At 40.3% G+C, this 22,026-nt stretch overlaps 1 protein-coding gene across 5 annotated transcripts in view; it reads right to left on the reverse strand.

Annotated features, from left to right (window-relative positions):
• HMOX2 (heme oxygenase 2) overlaps positions 1-22,026 on the reverse strand; it is a 33,435-nt gene that overhangs the window by 1,984 nt on the left and 9,425 nt on the right. For 4 of the 5 annotated variants that reach the window (XM_043975022.1, XM_043975017.1, XM_043975020.1 and 1 more), the window contains 3 exons: positions 3,757-3,890; positions 1,920-2,037; positions 744-1,235 (listed from right to left, as the gene is read on the reverse strand). In XM_043975022.1, coding sequence (XP_043830957.1) covers positions 744-1,235; positions 1,920-2,037; positions 3,757-3,845 — 699 coding nt within the window. In that variant the 5' untranslated portion in view covers positions 3,846-3,890. Of the gene's footprint in view, positions 1-743; positions 1,236-1,919; positions 2,038-3,756; positions 3,891-21,585; positions 21,627-22,026 lie in introns of all 5 variants that reach the window. The other variant, XM_043975019.1, reaches the window with a different exon arrangement.

A 22,026-nucleotide genomic window follows, 5' to 3' on the forward strand; every position in this document is an offset into this window, starting at 1 on the left:
GAATGAATACAAAGCTCCCAGGACAAAGAAACCTAGTTTCTCTATAAAATGGACCTTCCCAAACCACCCCTCAATGGCCTTTACTGGAATATTTCCATTTGAAGCATATAATTCCAGAGTTGAATACCACTGGTCCTGTGATACTTTTGAGGCTGCTTTAAGGGGCAACATTATTCTCCTAACTCATTCTCTCCCTAAATCTTAAATGTTTATAATATCCCTCTTTGAAAGGTAAAGATAGCAACAAGACACAGATTGCTTGAAATTAGCCTATCTCACATCTGAAGCCTACAAAGTAACATATACCCAGATAGTGAAAACCCTAGCATTATTCTAAAATACTATTAAATTGGAAACAAAAGGCTATGACCAGCAAAGTCTTTGGTGGCCAACTCCACTTATTTCCTGTGGTCAGACCAATGATACCATGTTCACCCTATTCTTTTTTTCTTTTTTTTTTTTAGTGAGGCAATTGGGGTTAAGTGACTTGCCCAAGGCACACAGCTAGTAAGTGTTAAGTGTCTGAGGCCAGATTTGAACTCAGGTACTCCTGAATCCAGGGCCAGTGCTCTATCCACATGTTCATCCTATTCTAACATACCTCCTCTATCCCCCTCCTCCACCCACACTCACACATTTGTCCTAAAGAAAGTAAAGGTTCAACCCCTCACTGGCCAAACAGTTCCCTTTCCTACTTGGAAATCTAGCCAATCCCACCTATACCCATTACCCTCCACTGATACCTGCATATTGTACTCGAAGGCCCTGTTAGCCTCCTCGACAATTTTCTCCTTGGTCTTCAGATCCAGGTCCAGGGCATTCATCCTGGCCCGATAAAACTGCTTGAACTGCTGGGCATTGTCTACATTCTCAAACACGTAGAACTGGGTCCCTTCTCCAGTGCTGGGCAGCTTCAGGACCCGCTGGGCCACCTTCTTCAGTACCTGGCCCCCAGAGAGGTCCCCCATGTACCGTGTATAGGCATGGGCCACAAGGAGCTGCGGCTCATGCTGCCCCACATAATGGATCCGGTCTACATAACGCTGGGTGGCTTCAGTGCACTTCACTTTCTCCCTCCAGTCCTCACCAAAGAAATACTCCATATCCTTGGTCAGCGCCTCCTTGCGGTGTAGCTCCATGGGGAAATACAAGGGAGCAAAGGCTACGTGGTCCTTGTTGCGGTCCATCTCCTCTTCCAGGGCTGAGTATGTGAAATAAAGTGCAGTGGTAGCTAGCTGTTGTGGACAAGGTAAGAGAGGAGTCAAAGAGAGGTATGAATGTGGGCACTGCAGAGTCAGGAGCTCCAGACTATCATTAGCTCATCAGCAACTTATACCCAGGGCAGTCCAGCTATTTAATACCAAATGGAAAACTTTAGAAACACAGCCCCTGAAGTGGTCTTCCTACATGAAACAAGCTGTCAGATCTGGGCCACCCGCATTTCCATGTCTCTGTTAGATGACAGACCCCCTGTCCAGGGGAACTGACAAAAATTCTTGCTGTTTCTACAGAACCTCTGTAGGCTCCTTGGTCTTTAAAAGGACCTGCCTGCTGGGGCAAAGCCAACCTCTGAGGAAGTCAAGAGTTAAGGCCTAGTCTGGAGGACCCTAAAATTGACCCTGTCCCCTTATGCTTTTCTCAGATCCTCTGGTGACCAGGTCTCCAATGAGACACTGTGCTTTAAAATCAGAAAAAAGAAGGGGAAAGCAAGCATATGTTAGATCACTTTATGTAAGTGTTCCTGGACCACCATACTGTGCAAATCAAATTTTTGCAAATGAAATCATCATACGTGGGTATGAAACACAGAAGTGGGCAGGTGTAAAGCTTTCCCACACGACCTAGCCAGACCCATCCTCTAACATTCTTCAAGTGCTCAGAGCGTTAGGCACCACCATAGTTTCATGGAGGGTACAAACCTTGAAGAGATCCTTCTTGATATGACCTTTCAAGAAATCTTTAACAAACTGGGTATTCTCAGCACGGTCATGAGACTCTTTAGTCCCTTCCTTCAGAAGCTCAGAAAGGTCTGTTTGTCTGTGGAGAGAGCCAGGAGGAGGATATGTTGAGCCTAATGGGAAGCAATCCTTATCTTAGCTCAAGGTCTTCTGCTCAGAGCTTTTGCAAGGTGCTTTAAGGGGACTTATTACCAAACTCAGCCATTCAGTAAAGACTCTGCACTGCCTGCATGCTGGTCAGACTGACATGCCCTAACCCTAATACATGTAACAAAGTCCAATTTCCAGCAAGTTAGTTCACAGAGAAAGACAGAGAGAGAGAGACAAAGAAACACAGAGAGACAGAGATAGAGACGAAAAGTTGGGACTAGGTCACCAGACCTAGGGTGAGCATCTGGCTGGGCACAAAAAGCTAGTTCTCACCATAGAGCAGCTGCCTAGTAAGGTTAAGCAGGCAGAGAATTAGTAGCTTGAGTAAAGGGCAAGATGAAGAGACTCCAAATTAGACTTACACATTTCAAAGCCCAAGCTTATGTTTTTGGATGAAAACCCTGCCCTTCTAGGTCTGGTGAAAAACCAAGGACAGCTCAGTGAAAACGAGAATTCTCAGCAAATCCCTAGACTACACAAACAGCTTTCTGACACCTAGTTCCTTAGAGAACCTATCGTGAGACAGGGGGACTTTCAGGCTATACTACAGAACAGAAGAGACAAAGATCTGGCCACGGTGGTACAGAGGTGATGACAAGTGCTCCTTCCCACTCATGCCAGCCATTCCCCTTCTGGGTATATAAACCACACAGGTTAATTCTGCTGCTACGTTTACCCAAGCACCAGAAGAAATGTATTGTCTGGCATGAATCTGTCTCACAGTCACTATGTCCTCCAGGGAACAAAGCTCCAAGATAGTAAGTCCCCCCTGAATCCTGTGATGTAGGCCTCATGGTGAAAACACCAGCACTTCTTGCCTTTTATGCAAATAGACTAAACACAAGTCTCCAGCTCGAGCCTCAGGAAAGATACTCGTAAAGGAGGTGGTTGTGACAGTGTCTCTGGGATTAGGTCTCTGTGGAAGGAGGTTAGGTAATCAGCTGACAATCCAGTCCCAGTCAGTACACAAAAGCTAAAGAGGAAGAACAAATAGGTATGCCCCTACTAACAAGGAGACAAATGGAGCCCAAGTAATTCCAGGAGTCACCCTTGTCTACCTCTTCTACTTGTCCCCTAGCTAGTGCACAGGAATAGCTGTTCACCACCCCAAATGGGGAGTGTTAAGTTTTTACCAGGAATCACATGGAGCCATAAAATGACAAGTCTGCAGAGAGGCCAGGGCACTGCCTTGGTTTCTAACCCTCCCAGGGACTCAACACCTTCTTCAAATTTAAAGTCCTTTAGACAAAGCACTTCACATTGGACAAAATCTACATCATTGTTGGAAGAGGGCAAGAGGACCTGCGTTGCCTATAGATATCAAGTGGGACAGAAGCATCAAGAAGGGGACAAAGTTAAATGCATTTTCTCCTATTACTCTCTTATATAAAATCACTAGATTAAAAATGAAAAAAAAAGTTATGAAAAGTCTCAACTACTGTTATTACCTACTTCTCACTGTCCTAAGGGGAGACTCAAATAAGCAGTACGAAAACATCAGTTTTGATTGTATTGCAATTCTTTTTATTCTTACTGGAAAGGGAAGTAACAGTGGAACCTGAGGTTTGTCCGTATCAAAAATAAAGGAAAAAACCTGATTCTGGCAAGGGAAAGTAGGATGTTATCCTGGTGTGTTTAGATCACTCACTTTGTGTGGTTTTCCCATTCGCGATCTCCATAGTTGTTTTTTTCAGATTCATCCACTCCATCTGATGGTGTCTCCAATTCAGATGGCATTTTGGGTTAGTGCAGCTATTAGAGATTTCTTTCACCCCTCTGGTCCTGCAGGGAAACACATTCAGGGAAAGTTACTGAAATTTTCCTTAATGTCCACACAGTATCACACTTTTCTGGATTACCCATGGCTCTAAGGGGAAGAAATAGACCAAAGAGCTAAGAATCAATTTTCTGAGAGATGTAATTCTGACTCTGGCAAGCTAACATCCTAATTTCACTTTTAAGACAATTCAATCCCCAGCAGAGGTGACCTGGATATTTGTAAAAACAAAACCAAAAAAGCAAAGACAGCATCTAATTCCAATAACCTTTGATTCTATGTCAAGCTACTTTGAAAAGTTTTATTTAGGAATGCCAACATTAGCGCAATCTGCCTATATCATGGTCATCACGAGTGATGTGTTCCCTTGTCTACTGAAAGCACGATTTCCTCCATCATCTTTTTTTTTTTTTTTTTGGTGTGGGGCAATGAGGGTTAAGTAACTTGCCCAGGTTCACACAGCTAGTAAGTGTCAAGTGTCTTGAGGCTGCATTTGAACTCAGGTCTTCCTGACTCCAGGGCCGGTGCTCTGTCTACTGCGCCACCTACCTGCCCCCCAGATGTGCATCCTTTTAAACTCAGTTGGATTCATGCCTTCCCTGGGAAACAGGAGTGTGTCCAAATTACTGCAAAACTCCTACTTTGAGTTTGGACAGAGATTCTAGGAGATAGAAATGACTTTACTAGTCCCAACAAGTAGTTTTAAAATAAATCTAATTTTTGCTGAGATGAGCAGAACGAGGAGAACATTGTACACAGTATCAACAACACTGTGTGTTGATCAACTGTGATAGACTTGACTCTTCTCAGCAACACAATGGTACAAAATAGTTCCAAAAGGGCTCATGATGGAAAATGCTCTCCAAATCCAGAAAAAAAAGAAATGTGGAATCTAGATGCAGATTGAACCATACTGTTTCTACTTTTTTGTTTTCCTTTTATGAAGTTTTCCCCTTTTGTTCTGATTCTTCTTTCACAGCATGACTAATGCAGAAATGCTTAATGGGACTGTACATATATAACCTATAAAAATAAATCTAATTTGCTTGGAAGGAATCTGATAGAAACTGTTAATTTGCCTTTTTGGCTTCAGCTAGGTTCTGTTTGCTGGGAAATTGGTGACTCACAATAGGTAGTAGAAAGTTGGACTTATAAACTATATCCCTGTGCTGGAGTTTCTTTATCAGAAAGTAAACTGGGAAGTAAGTAGTATTTGGGAAGTACTGTTGGGGAATGAGAAAAAAGGTTAGTCTGACTTTTCAGAAATTTGTAATATCATATGAAGTATATTTTCATTAAGGTACAAAAGAATCCCAGTTGCCTGACAGTTTCTGTTGACTAGCTTGTATTAGAATGGTCTTTTGACTCCTAATTTTATAAGACTGATACTAATTTCTATAAGATAAGAATTGCAATATAAGAGTTATACTGGACTTGGTCAGTGTTTTTCATTTGATAATTAAATTTTTTAAATTTTGGTTTTTTGGGGCAGTTAGGTGGCACAGTGGATAGAGCACCAGCCCTGGAGTCAGGAGTACCTGAGTTCTAATCCGGCCTCAGACACTTAACACTTACTAGCTGTGTGACCCTGGGCAAGTCACTTAGCCCCAACTGCCTCACTTTAAAAAAATTTTTTTGTTTTTAATCTATTTTTTCCTCAATTACATTTAAAATATTTTAAAACATTTTTTTCTAAGTTCCAAATTCTTTGTCCCTTCTTCCCTTTCCCCTCCTTGGTAAGGAAAGCAATTTGATATAGATTACACAAATGAATTCATGCAAAACATATTTCCATATTAGCCGTGATACAAAAGAAAATACAGGGGGCAGCTAGGTGGTGTAGTGGATAGAGCACCGGCCCTGGAGTCAGGAGTACCTGAGTTCAAATCCGGCCTCAGACACTTAACACCTACTAGCTGTGTGACCCTGGGCAAGTCACTTAACCCCAATTGCCTCACTAAAAAAAAAAAAATCTTGTAACGCTTGCTTCATCTCTTCTAAGAATTCTAGTTGAGCTTGTGCCCAATCTGTGACTTCCTCTGAGACCTTGCTTTAAGATCTTTTAGAATAACTTTTTTCTTTTGTTTATCTTGAACATCTTTGCCACTGTAATACCTCTTTATGGTGGGATTCTTTTTGTTGTTGTTTGCTCATTCTTCCAGTCTACTTCCTGACTTTGGACTTGATGTCTAGGCCCTGCCACACTTCTGAAGGAAAGGTGAGAAGAGGTCTTGGCTGGTCCTGTTGCTTTCTTAGAATACTGAGTATTGTTATTCCTTGGGTCTCAGGATAGGCTGGACGCCTGTAAGTTTTCACTGCAGCCAAAGTACTTTAATCCAGGATGAATTCTGATTGTTCTCCCCCAGGTCTGACTTCTGCAAATTCCTGACCTGGGTTTCAATCCGAGCAACAGCAGAATTTTGCTGAACTTAGACCCTCTCAACCAGCCAGGAAGTTCTGGTGGTTCAGTGACAGAACTTCAGGCTCCCCTTTGGTCTGGGATTCTTACCCTTGTGACTTCTCTGAAGGCTGGGCTAGATGCTCGAACTGAGACTGCAATGTGCTCCTGGCGTCTGAGCCACAAAACTGCTCCTTGCTCCTGAACTTCTTTTTCAGTACACCATTCATGGCCCCCCTACCTGGAATACTGCCCCCCAGCACAGGACCTCTTCCAGTTAGCCCTGGATCTATGACCTGGAACTGGGTAGTGGGTAACAAAGCTGCCAGTTAGTCTCTGTCCCTGTTGCAATGCTGATATGGGTCTGGGACCTCCTCTTATCCTGGTGCATACTAGCCCTTTCCTGGACACAAGTGCTAGGTGCACAGCACAATCCTGGCCTGATCCTTCCCCAGTGTTTACAGACCTCTCCCCTTATACCATTCTGAGCTGGACAAAGGAGTCACTCGACTTTTGAGGGGGGTTCTCCTTCAGGATTTGATCTAGTGCATTTTCTAGTTCTATTTGGAGTTTTGTGGACAAGAACTTGGCTGCACTACTTTCTGCTACTCTGTCATCTTGGCTCCACCTCTGCACTATTAATAACTCTTATTTATTAATCTGTTCATTCCTACCTTGATGTCTTTGCTCTTCCTCATCACTTCACAAAACTGTGATATCTCTCCTATTCATTCTACCCACTCAGATTTACCCATCCTTCAAAGCCCACATGAAGTCTTCCTTTACTGCTACAGACCCCAAAGATGTCTACCTCCCTACTCTATTCAGCATTTAATTATGTATTATCTCATTCTGCCCATTAGATCACAAGCCCCCTGGAGTGCAGGGCAAGGAATATAGAGATTCTGTGTCAACTCCTGAGGGATACATAGATACCAAAGGAAATGATCCTTACCTCCCTGAAACTTAAGGTTGTAGGCCCAGCAGCCCTGTTTTGATCATCAGTTCAGCTCTATCCACCCACCTCCTTAGATACAAAGCTTGTGGCACTGCCCTAACAAAACTTCCTCATTTTCCTTCCTTTTTTCCCTGCACTTATAAAAGTCTGGGTTTCAGCAGTTTGCAATTTCATCCTCCTCCTAAAACATAACAAAATTCTAAGTAGGCAGAATCTGATATACTGGCTTCCTAAATAAACCTATACAGAGCAGCTTGAATTAGAATCAAAGGCTACTGGAGTTTGATATTAATTATTAAAGTGTTATTTGCTCTCCTGTCTTTCAAGCAATCTCTTATAATTGACACACATATAAAAACCAACCTATTTGTTTAGGAAACAAAATGCACATTCCTGTTTGAAATTCAAAGCTCTACCTTAAATATATGTTACTTCTTTTATGCACTCTACACTTCCAGACACATTGGATCACCTTAAATTCCTTCATTTCATCTTGCCTTCTCTGATTTCCTTTACTTTGTGCCCATTCATCTCCACTTCCCAGAGTCCCTGGCTTCCTTCAAATTTCATCTAAAGTCCTACCTTCTGTAAGTCTACCCCAGGGGCAGTTAAGTGGAGCAGTGGATAAAGCACTGGCCTGGATTCAGGAGGACCCAAGGTCAAATCCAGCCTCTGACACTTGAGACTTTCTAGCTGTGTGACCTTGGGTAAGTCACTTAACCCTCATTGCCCTGCCTGGGGAAAAAAAAAAAAGAAGTCTATCCCAGCCTCTCCTCTGAGATTACTCAATTTCACCTGGATATATGGTTTGTATATAGTTGTTTGCATACTATTTGCCCATTAGACTGCTGAGTTCCTTTAGAATAGACCGGTTGAGCTCCTTAAGAGCAAAGGCTGTTTTTTGGGTCTTTTCTTTGTATAGTACGGGGTCCATAGTAGGCATTTAATAAAAATCTTGACTTATCTCCTTAAAATGTCTCCTCCCATACATTTTCACCTAGTAAAATGCTTTATGACCTAGCATAGTTATTACCTCCTCCATGTTCTCTCATCAAGTTATGAGTGACCTCTCCCATATTGTAGTTATTTGTGAATGTCCTATCCCAATACTATTAAATTATAAGCTTCTCAAGGATGGTTGATCATACTGTATCTTTAGGACCTACCACAGTACAAATTACATTGTAACTGCTAAATGTAAATGAAATTATTGGCAACAAAATCAATGTTTCTGATCAGAGGAAGATAATTATGCATGAGATCCACTGTGTCTAATGTAGTAGATTAGGGGGAATTATTTGCACTAAGTACAATAGAACATAAGAAGTGGTAACATGGAGCATGTGGTAGATAGAAAGGCAACACATACTCTCACCTGCAAAACAGGTACCATTCAGAGAGGTCCCTAGATTAGTGAAATGACTAGTCTAGTCCCAAACACCAGTAATACAACAAAGGTTCTATGTCTCCCAACTCTGTCCCTTCCACACAGTCTGTTTTGCATTCCTCTAATGTTTTCCCTCTTTGACTCTGCCTCTTCCAACTTCTTGCTCCCTTTAAGACTACAGTATTAAGTGGTGCCTTCTTAAATAGGCCTTTGCTCTTTTCCCTAGTTGTTAAGCCACTGCTGCAGAAATCACTTTGTAGTTATTTTGGATATATTGGATATGTCCTATATTTTCTTATCTGTGAATATCTCCCCAGTGGAATATAAACTCTTTTATGGCAGGGACCATCTCACCTTTGGTTTTTTTTTTTTGGTGAGGCAATTGGGATTAAGTGACTTGCCTAGGGTCACACAGCTAGTAATTGTTAAGTGTCTGAGGCCGGATTTGAACTCAGGTCTTCCTGAATCCAGGGCCGGTGCTCTATCCACTGCGCCACCTAGCTGCCCTGACCATCTCACTTTTGCATTTATTTCCCAAGTATTAGCACAGTGTCTGGCACCTAGTAAGGACTCAATAAATGCCTGATGATTGATCTAGAATTTTCTTTATTCTTTTATTAAGTTTATTTTTTTTCCAATTCTATATGAAGATAGTTTTCAACATTCATTTTTTTTTTAAGTGAGGCAATTGGGGTTAAGTGACTTGCCCAGGGTCACACAGCTAGTAAGTGTGAAGTTTCTGAGGCCGGATTTGAACTCAGGTACTCCTGACTCTAGGGCCGGTGCTCTATCCACTGCGCCACCTAGCTGCCCCAACATTCGTTTTTTTAAGACTGAAATCCAAATTTTTCTCCCATACCCCCTTCTCCCCAAAGCCAGCAAGCAATCTGATATAGGTTATACATTACATTCATGTTAAACATATTTCCACATTAGTCATGTTGTGAGAGAAGAATCAGAACAAAAGGAAAAAAGCACAAGAAAGAAACAACAACAAAATAAGTGAAAATAGTATGCCTCAATCTGCATTAAGACTCCATAGTTCTTTTCCTGGATGTGGAGAGCATTTTCCATCATGAGTCATTTGGCATTGTCTTGGATCACTGTATTGCTTCAAAGAGCTGAGCCTATCACAGTTAATCATCACACAATGTTGTGTGTACGATGTTCTCTTGGTTCTTCTTATTTCACTCAGCACCAATTCATGTAAGTCCTTCCAGGTTTTTCTCAAGTCTGCCTGCTCATCATTTCTTACAGCACAATAGTATTCCATTATATTCATATACCACAACTTGTTTAGTCATTTCCCAATTGATGGGCATCCCCTCAATTTCCAATTCTTTGCCAGATTCAGAATTCTTAAGAAACTATACTTGTGCTACAGGAAATGACAAACAGGATGATACCAGAAAAACCTGGAAAGACTCATATGAACTGACGTATAGTGAAGTGAGCAGAACTGGGAGGACACTGTGCATAGTGACAGCAGTACTGATCAATGAGCAATTGTGAATGACTTAACTACTCTCAGCAATACTATGATCCAAGAGAATCCCAAGGGACTAATGATGAAGCATACTACCCACCCCCATAGAAAGAAGTGGAAAAAAGAGCACTTGTGAACTGTACATATATAACCTATATCAGATTGGCTGATGTCTTGTGGAGGGGGGAGGAAAGGAAGGGAGGAAGAAAAATTTGGAACTCTAAATCTTATGAAAATGAATGTCGAAAACTACCCTTACATGTAACTGGAAAAAATAAAATAAATGTTTGTTGCACTGAAGAAAAAATAAAAAGAAAAGAAACTATATATATGTGTAATAATATTAAAGGACAAAAGACGTATGTCTCCAGTGCAACAATAATCAAAAGGCATGAAGGGACAAATCTTTGCAGGAAATATCAATAGCAATATGAAAAGATGCTCCAATTCCCTAATCAGAGAAATTAAAATCTAAACAATATTAAGAAACAACTTAACAGAGCGGCTAGGTGGCGCAGTGGATAAAGCACCGGCCCTGGATTCAGGAGTACCTGGGTTCAAATCCAGCCTCAGACACTTGACACTTGCTAGCTGTGTGACCCTGGGCAAGTCACTTGGCCCCCATTGCCCCACAAAAAAAAAAACAAAAAACAAAAAAAAACACCTTTATATATCTGCAAAAATAGGAAAAAAAACAAAAAAAGGAGGACCAATTTCAATGTTGGTAGGGTTTCAGAGAAATGAGTAGCCTGGTAAAAATATTTTGGAAAGCAACAGGTCCACAAAATTATATCCTTTCAACTAAAGATTCCACTGCTCAGACTTTATCATAAAGCTATCATAAAAAGGAAAAAAGGATACAGGTATAAAAATATTCATGGCATTATTTTTATTGGAAAAAGACTGGAGGGGCAGCTAGGTGGCACAGTGGATAAAGCACCGGCCCTGGAGTCAGGAGGACCTGAGTTCAAATCCGGCCTCAGACACTTAACACTTACTAGCTGTGTGACCCTGGGCAAGTCACTTAACCCCAATTGCCAAGAAAGAAAGAAAAGAAAGAAAGAAAGAAAGAAAGAAAGAAAGAAAGAAAGAAAGAAAGAAAGAAAGAAAGAAAGAAAGAAAGAAAGAAAGAAAGAAAGAAAGAAAGAAAGAAAGAAAGAAAGAAAGAAAGAGACTGGAAATAGCCTACATGTCCACTGGCTGAATAAAATCATGGTATAGTAACACAACTGAATATTAAAACTGATAAATATGCAACAGGAGGATATACAGAAAGTCTCAGTCTCTTAAACTTGATTAGGGCTTTAATTTTCTCATCATCCATAAAGTGAAGGCCTCTGAGGTTCCTTCCAACTCTAGACTTCGATCTTACTATCTTATGATCAGGGTAAAGCTTCATGGGCCTTGCAAGATTTTCAACATAGAACATGAGGGAGAAGATTCCATTCCAGACATAGGGAACGGACATGAGCAATGACTGAGAATAGAAGTGTATAAATATATAAAGAGGAAGTAAGTCTAATGTGTGGAATAAAGAGTAAGGTGAAATACACCTGGAAAGTTACCATGGAGAAAAGCTGCAGAGGGCCTTGGATACTAGGCTAAGAAGTTTACATTTGGAAGACAGGGAAGTGGCAAGGTTGGAACAATAGACCCATAAGATTGCTTGGGTAAGGAAAACTACTTGGAGCAGGGAAAGACTAGAGACAAGATGATATGGCCTGAACTAGTACAGTAGGAGGTGATGAGGGGTCTGGTTTTGGATGGTGGCAACAGGAGTGAAAAGGTTTAAGAGGTATTGCCAAATCAGGATTTGGCAACTGACTATTGGGAGCAAAACAGACTATTCCTGAACAGCCCAAGTGAAGGATGGTATGGTGACAGGAATATGAAAGAAAGAATAGATTTGTGGAAGTATGCTTATAAATTGAGTTTTGCAACACTGAATTTGATGTGCCAGGAGACAGCTGGGAAAAAAAAAAAAAGAAAATGAAGGAAAAATATCTCTGTGTGTGTGTGTGTGTGTGTGTGTGTGTGTGTGTGTGTGTGTGTGTGTGTGTGTGTGTGTTGATCGAAGTGCTGAGAAATTCAGGATGGAAATATAGATTTGGGAATGATCCGAGCAGAGATATTTTGTTGCCTTGTTCAAATGCTGATTCCTCTGTTTCCAAATTACCAAGAAGTATATGCTATTTAATAAAGGAACATAGGACATAAGTGTTAGTTCACACAGGATAAAACAGGTACCTATGATGGTCTTTTTCACCACTCTTATTCACCTCTTGCTTGCTTTCTCACAACACATCCCACATGACTCTCTTCCTAAATGTTAAGTGCCTGGGAAATATCAGAGGTCCTCTCTGTGCTTTCCTCTCCTTTATTTCCTATTTATCCTGCATATAACTTGCTTTTTATTTATTTAGATGTTGTCTCTTCCATTTGATTACAAGTTCCTCAAGGGCAGGGACTTTCATTTGCCTCTTTTTGTTTTCCCAACACTTAGCATAGTGTCTGGCATATAGCATATAGTTGATTGAGAACAGGCCTTGAAGTTCTGAACTTTGGCTTGGGTTTAAATTCTATACCTGACACATAATGGCTGTGACCTTGAACAAGTCACTTGTTAACCTACTTTACTGTTCTGGGAAATCTAAGGCTCAAAATTGCAAAGTGGTGACCTTCATTTGTAGTAGTAGTAGTTTCCTCACCTGGGAGTTCCCTTTCCGCAATGAAACTACAGGTGCAGTCACTATGCTGTAAAGTGTCTAGGAAATGTCAGTCACTTAAGGGTTAAGAATACCAACTTCAGAGGACAATTTGCAAAACTCAGCAGAAAATTATCTCATTCTCCAAGTGTATTAATAAGCCTTCTACTTGACTCAGTATTCTTTTGTAGATGATACCTAAGACGCTCTTGCCAGGTAGGCCCTTCTCAACTACAGTACAGAGCCACAGAATATAACTGAACAAGGCCTAAGACCAAGTCTTGTCCTTCACAGAGCTGAAGCAGACCTGATAGTGGACACCTCTAACAGGGAATCACAACAGAACTTTAGAGCTGGAAGAGATCATACCCTCCCTCCCTCCACCACCATTTTATGATAAGGAAATTGAGGTACAGAGAATACTAGTCTCCCTCACAGGCTTATCAGCAATGAACGAGATAGGGTTTCTCAAGCTTTATAGTGCTTGGCACAGGGGCAATGAGGTGGCGCTGGCCCTGGAATTGAGGGTCATCTCAGACACTTACTAGCTGTGTGCCCCTGGGCAAGTTATTTAACCCAGATTGCCTAAAACATCCGGGGCCATCTCCGGTAGTCCTAATGTGTATCTCCAGATGGCTCTGGAGAGAGTTAGGTTGGTGACCTTGCACAGCCCTTCCTCACTTAAATCCAATTCAGTTCAAGTCATATGACATCACCCCAATGTCACAGTCCACTTTGAGAACGAAAGACAAAACAAGTGCTTGACAAAAACAAAAACTTAACACCTCCCCCCATTCATTTACAACAGCTCCAGCATGGGAGCAGATTTTTATCTTGGTTTACCTTGAGACCTTTAAACTACTGTTCCAAAACATTTCAATAATCCCAACAACAGGATCTTTGTATTCTGTGACTCATTTTAAATAGTACCTATAGTGGTCTTTAAAATAACTTTTTTTGGAAGGGGGAAAGTATATGTATGCTCTGAAAAGCAACACCAACAACTGTAGGTTTTATTTAAGTCCTATTTGGAAGGAAAAACATAGCTTTCATTTGGATTAATTCTCCCAAAGATCTGTGATTGAAGTGATATAAATGCCCTTGCTCACTGAGGCAAGTGTGGATTCGGGAGTCAGAACACCTGGGTCCAGGCCTGGGTGACCAGAAGCAATTCACTTAAGCTCTTTTTGAGTCTCATTTTCCTCGAGTGTAGGGTTTGAAATCCTTGTAAGGTCTAAGTTAGTGAGCTGAAGGCACCACCACTGCCCTAAGGTCCCATAGAGGACCTGGACTACTAGAATCTGGGCCATCCACCTTCTAAGAGAGTCCTCATTCTACTGTGTTAGCTCACTAAGCACAAGCATCTTTACTTCTCTGTAACCGGGACAGAAAGCAATCTCATTCAGAAGATTTTTCATTCTCAATTTAATTTCATGAACTCTGCTTTTGATTTTTGTTATTGAGATGAGAGAAAATAATTTTCAAGGAAAGGAATCAAGGGGTACTGCAAGATTAACTAAACAACTAGAGCACCAAGCAGCAGGACCCAACTGAGGCAAACCTAGGAATCTTATGTTCCTGTGTTCCCTCATCCAATGCAACTTTTGTTCATGTCCTCCCATGAATTCTCACAAGGGATGCTGGTGATCTTCCTCTGGATCCCCTAATATCTCATGACTAATTGTAGTCTAAGGGTTGCCTCTCAGTATGGGTCTGGACCACCTATTTTTGTGTCATACATTTCTCTTATGATGTGGCAACAAAGGTTGAGTAGGATGAGGGAACACAGACTTTCATTTATTTCCTTCTTTCCCAAGCCAAACTATAGTGTGTATACCAATAAAGTACCCATTTTTCATGCCAATGGGTTCTTAAGAAGGAAGAAAAAATGCAGGATGATTCTTGGGTATTAATTCATCTGGATAAACGTCATGAGGATCAATTCTGAGAAACGACTGTTACAGTGATTATCTCAAATATATGAGTTTCTGCTTTACAGAAACCAAAAATTGTTTAATTTCATGGTTCCCATTTGAATAAGACCCCTTAAGGCTATGAAAAAATCCCTAGAGTCTTTCCAACATAATAGTTTACTAGAAAAGACAAAAAGATATTATGAATTCAGTAATTTTAAAATAAATTTGTTTTATTAATCACAATGGCATCAAAGTACATTTGAAAATGCTCATTTACTATAAAATTTATGCAGACTACAGAAGAAATGTTGTGTATAGATTCAAAGACCCTTTGTAATAACTGGCCTATGGGCTAGGAACCATGATGCCAAAATGACTTCCAGTCAATGGTGGCAGATACACTGGACTATCTACAACAATGGTCATTTAAATAGCTCATATGACACAAGGGTGCCGTATGACACAAAAAGAGGTGGTCCAATCTCATACTGAGAGACAACCCTTGAACTACAATTGATCATGCAATTTCAGGGGATCTAGAAGGCAGGCCATCAACATCCCTTGTAAGGATTCACAGGAGGACATGGAGAAAAGTAGCACAGGATGAAAGAACATAGGCTGTAATCTGCACTCATGGGAGAAAACACCCGTGTCAAAGAAATTACAACTCCACTGAAAAGTGGTTCTTTACATTACCTTTCAAAGACCCAAAATATATCAAAAATGTATTCAAGAGACTATTTTAAAACATTAAGAAACAAACTGGCATAATGTATTTTTTTAAAACCAAAACCTAAGTATTGCAAAGAACCTCAGAGGCCAACTATTGCATTCTATTTAATAAGGTATGTAAAGCTACTTCTTATGAACAGGTGTCAGTCTCCCAGTAAGAAGTTATGTGCAAGGTACATTCTGTTCCTTTTACCATTACTGCTTGTTGCTCAACATTTATTAAATGTCAATACTGCACTGAAGATATGTAAGACACGAAATAATCCTTGTCTTCATAGACATTTATACAGTAAGAGACAAAATATATTTTTAAAAGGCAAGTGATTCTATCAACCCACACAATCCACATGCCAAAATCTGCTGCCACAAAATGAAGTCTGATAAAACATCACACGGGTATTTCTTCTGTTTTGCTTTTTCCAGAAATCAGCTATTTGGTAAGAAAAAATGAAGGCTGGAAACAAAGTGATAACCAAAGAAATAGATGAGATGACAAGCAGAGAAGGGATAGTGTGGGGTCACAATGCAATCTGGGGTGGGCAAGGCAATAATAGTATACTCCAAAACTTCTGTATTGTGGAACTGAAATGTAGCATCAGTATGCAAGGGGAGCAAAACCAAACACTTTCCAGCTGCAGTGAAACCCAGACTCAAAAAACATACTGCAGCTGTGCATTTACCAAGCCAGTATGCAGCAATGACTATTAGCTGCCAGAGGGAGGAATATAGAGAATAAAAAAAAAAACTATACATCTCTTACTCAAAAGACAAAATACAAGAAAAATTACATAAGAAATTTTCAGAGCAGTCTACCAAACAGATGGAAAGTGACATACTACATTCCAGATAAATATAAGCGCTAAAGAGACAGAGCACAATAACAGGATGAGAAAACTCAGAAAAGGGTTCAAATCAAGAAATATTTACTAAGTTTCTAAGGCTTTTGCTGGGCTAATGAAACACAATATGTACTTTCAATAAGTTTCTAATCTAGTTGAAGACATAAAACAGTATGAAAAAAGTTTAAGTAATACAAAATTAACTAACAGACCAAGAGGAAAGAAGCAAGAAAGATAAGAGTACACACTGACAGGAGATAAAGGGAATTTGAATGGAAAACAATCCTCATGGGAACTGAAAAATCATGATACTTTTTATGTTGCAACTAGTGCAATAATGAAGTTTTTATGTTTTGGTTTTTTGGGGGCGGGGTAATGAGGGTTAAGTGACTTGCCCAGGGTCACACAGCTAGTAAATGTCAAGTGTCTGAGGCCGGATTTGAACTCAGGTCCTTCTGAATCCAGGGCCGGTGCTCCATCCACTGCGCCACCCAGCTGCCCCCAATAATGAAGTTTTTTAAAAGCTGAGTTGGGTGTGGATGCTCAACGATAAGCTTTTAAGCCATTTTTAAAAACAGTACATGATGTCAAATAAGAGCTATAGACAGGCCAGATAACTTTCAGATTGGATGGTGAGGAAAGGCTTTGCTGAATGAAAGCTTTGAGCTGGGTTTTCAAGGCTGTGGGATTTGGAACCAAAGAAGAAGAGTAATGGCGTTTCTGATAGAGGAAAACCACTTCCTGCTGCAGTGACTTTTTGATCAAATCTAAAAAGCAGTGCTAAGCATGGTGAAGAGTGAAGGTAGCACCCCAGGAGCAACAGCACAGAAGCAATTAATGAAGAAACTTTGTGGCATAGAGGGCAAAGGCAGTGAGTGAGTACAAGTGAGATCTGTCAAGTGTGAGAGAGCTGTGTCTAATCTGAGCATTCTTTTTTCTTTTTTTCTTTTTTTTTGGCAGGGGCAATGAGGGTTAAGTGACTTGCCCAAGGTCACACAGCTAGTAAGTGTCAAATGTCTGAGGGCCAGATTTGAACTCAGGTCCTCCTGAATCCAGGACCAGTGCTCTATCCACTGCTCCACCGAGCTGCCCCCAAAAGCCCTCTTTGAGAAATAATGTTATGTGGTTTTGGTTAAAAGGGATTAGAAAAATTGCTGTTGAGGAATGCAGCAGGTGCTAATAAATGTTTAATAAGTAATATGTGCTTTTCCTGCTATGTAAGTAATGCCTGAAACTGCAGAAGCTAATCCTACCCATGGGGAAGTAGTATAAAGACTGCAAAGCTCTCACCTCATTTTCCAATCAGAGTGTAAGAAGTTCTAGGTGGTGGAATAAATGGGTTGATTTTTTTTTAACCTGCTTGCACCACTGAGATTTAGGATATGTGAGATTTTAACACAGACATAGATAACACAAGATAAATAAGCATGCAGTTGAAGGATTTTCAGGGTTTTTGAATAAGAGCGTCTCTGCAAGAAAATGATAAGCTTCATCACTGTACGACTCCCAGAAATGAATGGCCGGTGCTCTTATTAGATTAGGAAACTTCTGCTACGCCACATTTGCACTCACCTTTCTTCACTTCCAAGTTATTCAGAAACAAAGACAAGATCTGTTCTTCTGTAAATCCTGACTTTATTGGCTAAAATGGTATTGAAGGGCTAGAGATTAGCACTAGTCTGAAAAAGGAGGAATCGGACACCACTACTCATGACCGGGAAGGGCAAAGCTGCCAGACTCAATAGGTCTTGGTGGGCAATGTAAAAGGGAAATTCTAGGGCATCTCCTGCATGAGTTAGTTTATGTCACAATAGCACTCTGTACATAGCATCAATCACCATAGTAACTACTTGAAAACATGCAATCTGGTTAATTAATCTAACTGAAATTTGGTTAACAGGCATAGTTATAGGGAAATTCCTACCTTTTAAAATGCCAACAGAAAACAGTACCCCTTTAAAAAAATATTCTTTCATTTATTACCTTCTCTGCACTCAAGAGTCTATACTTATCACTTCTTACTTGGACAAGTTGCCCTTCTAGATTTCTAGCTTTCCATTATCTGGCTCCTACCTTTCCAGTGTGTTGTTTTATATTATTCCCCTTCACAAAGCTTTCTGTTCCTGTAAAACTGGCCTGCTAGCTGCTCTGCAAACACAGCATTCCCTCTCTGGTCCTAGTCTCTGTCTGGAATGCACTCTCTCATCTAGGCCGAGCAGATGCCTAACTCCCTTGAAAGCACTGCTCAGGTGCCATCTCCTACGGGAGGCCTTTCCTGATCCCTCCCTTCCTTCCCACCCCGTTACCAGCACTCATTTTCTCTTGAAATTAGAAGCTTGTAGGGGCAGCTAGATGGCACAGTGAATAAAACACTAGCCCTGGATTCAGGAGGACCTGAATTCAAATCTGACCTCAGACACTTGACACAACTAGCTGTGTGACCCTGGGCAAGTCACTTAACTCTCATTGCCCCCCCCCCCTTCGAGAAATTAACAGCTTGTATTTCTATAGCACTTCAAGGTTTGCAATCTATAATATTATCTCATTTAACCTCACAACTCTGGGATAAGAAAACCAAGGCAGGCAGGGGATTGTATCCCCTGACTGACCCAGCATGGCCCATCTACTACATATCTGAAGCTGAATTTAAATTCTGGTCTTCTTGACTCCAGGTACAGAATTCTATCCACTGCACATCTTGCTACCTCTTAAAATTACTTTGCATTACTCTGAATTTAACCTGTGTGCAATGCTGTATGCTATCTCCTATAGAATAAAATCCTTGAAGAAAAGAACTTTGTTTTCAAATTTGCATCCCTTATATAACAGACACTTCATCAATTCAATAAGCATTTATATGCTGAACACTGGAGACTTATTTTAATCTGGACTAGTGATTTCAATGACAGGGCACTCATGGAAACTCCCTCTCCTTATGAAGATCAGAAACTGTAAATTTACAGTTTTGGAATTCCTAGTTTTCTTGCAAGGATCAGCTCAAGTGCAACCTCCTATATGAGACCAATCCTAAAATTCCTCAACCCCTCCAAAAAAATTACTTTGTATCTACTTATTTCTATACAGGTTGCTTTCCCCAATAGAATGTAAGCTCCTTCAAGGCAGCCTCAAGTCTCTCCCTGCTCCACTTCAATGTCTACTCGGTTTCAAATTGAGCTTCCTAAAACACAGATCTTACCCTATCACTCTCCCTATTCAATCCATTTCAACTGCTCCCTATCACCTCCATATCAAATATAATATCCTGTTTGGTCTTTAAAGCCCTCTACAACCTGGCTGCCTCCTACCTTTCCAGTCTTCTTACACCTTTACTTGCCTCCATATACTCTGCAATCCAGTGACACTGACCTCCAGGCTGTTCCTTGAACAAGACACTCCATATCTCTAGATTCCAAATGACTTTTCACTGGTTGTCCCTTATACCTGGAATAATCCCGCATCTCTCTCTACCTCCTGGCTTCCTTCATGTCTCAGATGAAGTCCTAACTACTGCAAGAAGCCTTTCCAAGTTCTCCTTAACTGAAATTACCTCCACTGTATCCTGTTTAAACATAGTTGTTTGCATGTTATGTCCCCCATTACATCACGATCTCTCTGAGAAAAGGGACTGTTTTGGTATCTCTAGCACTTAGCACCACATCCGTGCACATAGTTAAGTGTTTAATAAATGTTGATTGGTTGGCTGTTGTGATTTTTGCCTTTCTGTTACCAGAGTCCAAGATTCTGAGAGTTTAAATGACCTTCCCATGGTTACATAGTAAGCACAGTCAGAATCTGAACCTAAATCTTTCTGATTCCAAGGTCATCCGGGATGCATCTCAGATTCAAAACTATCACTGCAACATAAAATGGTGCCTAAATAATTGAATTTGTTGCATATAATCCTAGAGGAAAATCCTTTATTACATAGAATTGATAAGCTTGCATGAAACAGGGAAAATATTCTCAGGATTAAAAAAAAGCCTTGGAAAAGACAATTCAGTAGCAAAACACTGCCATATTATTATTCTGTAGTATTCTAGAGAATACAATAGGAAGCTTTTTTATAGCCAAGTAAATGGCATCCATCACCCGCCTGTTGCATAAGATCACTGGAATCAAAAATAGCATCTACAGCCTTAAAAAAGTGATTTTTTCCCCCCTCAAAATAAGAATTTCTCAAAAACATAGTTCCCTTTCAGTTGACTACTTTAGACAGGAGTCAACTGTAACAAGCTTATAGCAACACAACTTAGTAAAACAAACCTACATTTCATACACATTATTAATTTTTAGAAAGGAAATATCGATGCATTGAAGATGTTAGTATTACAAGGAGTACAAGAGGAACATAAAAAGCAGAGCAGAGACATAAAACTACACATCTATTTATTCTTCTTCCTTCTCTACTGTATCCAGATTTTTTTTTTAAAAAGTTAATTCATAGGTAAATAGGATGTACTGTTCTAGTTCTTTTAGGGAGAGGGTGGGGCAATGAGGGTTAAGTGACTTGCCCAGGGTCACATAGCTAGTAAGTGTCAAGTGTCTGAGGCTGGATTTGAACTCAGATCCTCATGAATCCAGGGCTGCACCACCTATCTGCCCCCAGTTCTAGTTCTTGAAAGAAAACTGATAGCTAACTTCTAAAACTGCATTTTCTATACTCATCCTACTGAGTATGAAAAGTGAGGGGTTAGAAAAGAACTCGGATCAAATTTATAAGAATAGAAGTCATTCCCCAATTGAAAAATGGTCAGACTATGAATAGGCAGTTTTCAGATGAAGAAATCAAAGCTATCTATTGCCATATGAAAAAATGTTCTAAATCACTTTTGATTAGAGAAATGCAAATTAAAACAACTCTGAGGTACTACCTCACACCTATCAGATTGGGTAATAACTATGAGAAAAAAGGAAAATGATATATGTTGGAGATGCTGTGAAAAAAATGGAACACTAATGCATGCTTGATGAAGTTGTGAACTGATCCAGCCGTTCTGGAGATCAATATGGAACTATGCCCAAAGGGATATGGGGCTGTGCATACCCTTTCACCCAGTAATATCTTTACTAGGTCTATATCTCAAAGAGATCATAAAAAAGGGAAAAGGAACCCCATGTACAAAAATATTTCTAGCAGCTCTCTTTATGGTGTCAAAGGATTGGAAATCGAGTGGATGCCCATCAACTGGGGAATGGCTGAAGAAGTTGTGGCATATGGATGTATTGTGTTATAAGAAATGATGAGCAAACAGATTTCAGGAAAACCTGAAAAGACTTACATGAACTGATGCTGAGTGAAGTGAGCAGAACCAGCAGAACACTGTACAAAGTAACAGCAACATTGTGTGATTATCCCCTGTGATAGACTTAGTTCTTCTCAGCAATACAATGATCCAAGACAATTCCAAAGGACTCATGATGGAAAATGCTCTCCACATCCAGAAAAAAGAACCATGGAATATGAATTCAGATTGAACTATGCTATTTCTACTTTTTTTGTTGTTTTCTGTTTTCTTTTTTGAGGTTTTTTCCCTCTTGTTCTTATTCTTCTTTCACAACACAACTGATGTGGAAATGTTTAATGTGACTGTACCTATATAACCTATATCAGATTGCTTTCTGTATTGGGGAGAGGGGAAGGAAGAGATGGAGGGAAGAAAATTTAGAACTCAATATCTTATAAAAACAAATGTTGAAATCTTTACATGTAACTGGAAAAA

Source organism: Dromiciops gliroides, chromosome 1 (assembly GCF_019393635.1).
Source record: "Dromiciops gliroides isolate mDroGli1 chromosome 1, mDroGli1.pri, whole genome shotgun sequence".
In the NCBI taxonomy this organism is placed as follows: Eukaryota; Metazoa; Chordata; class Mammalia; order Microbiotheria; family Microbiotheriidae; genus Dromiciops; species Dromiciops gliroides.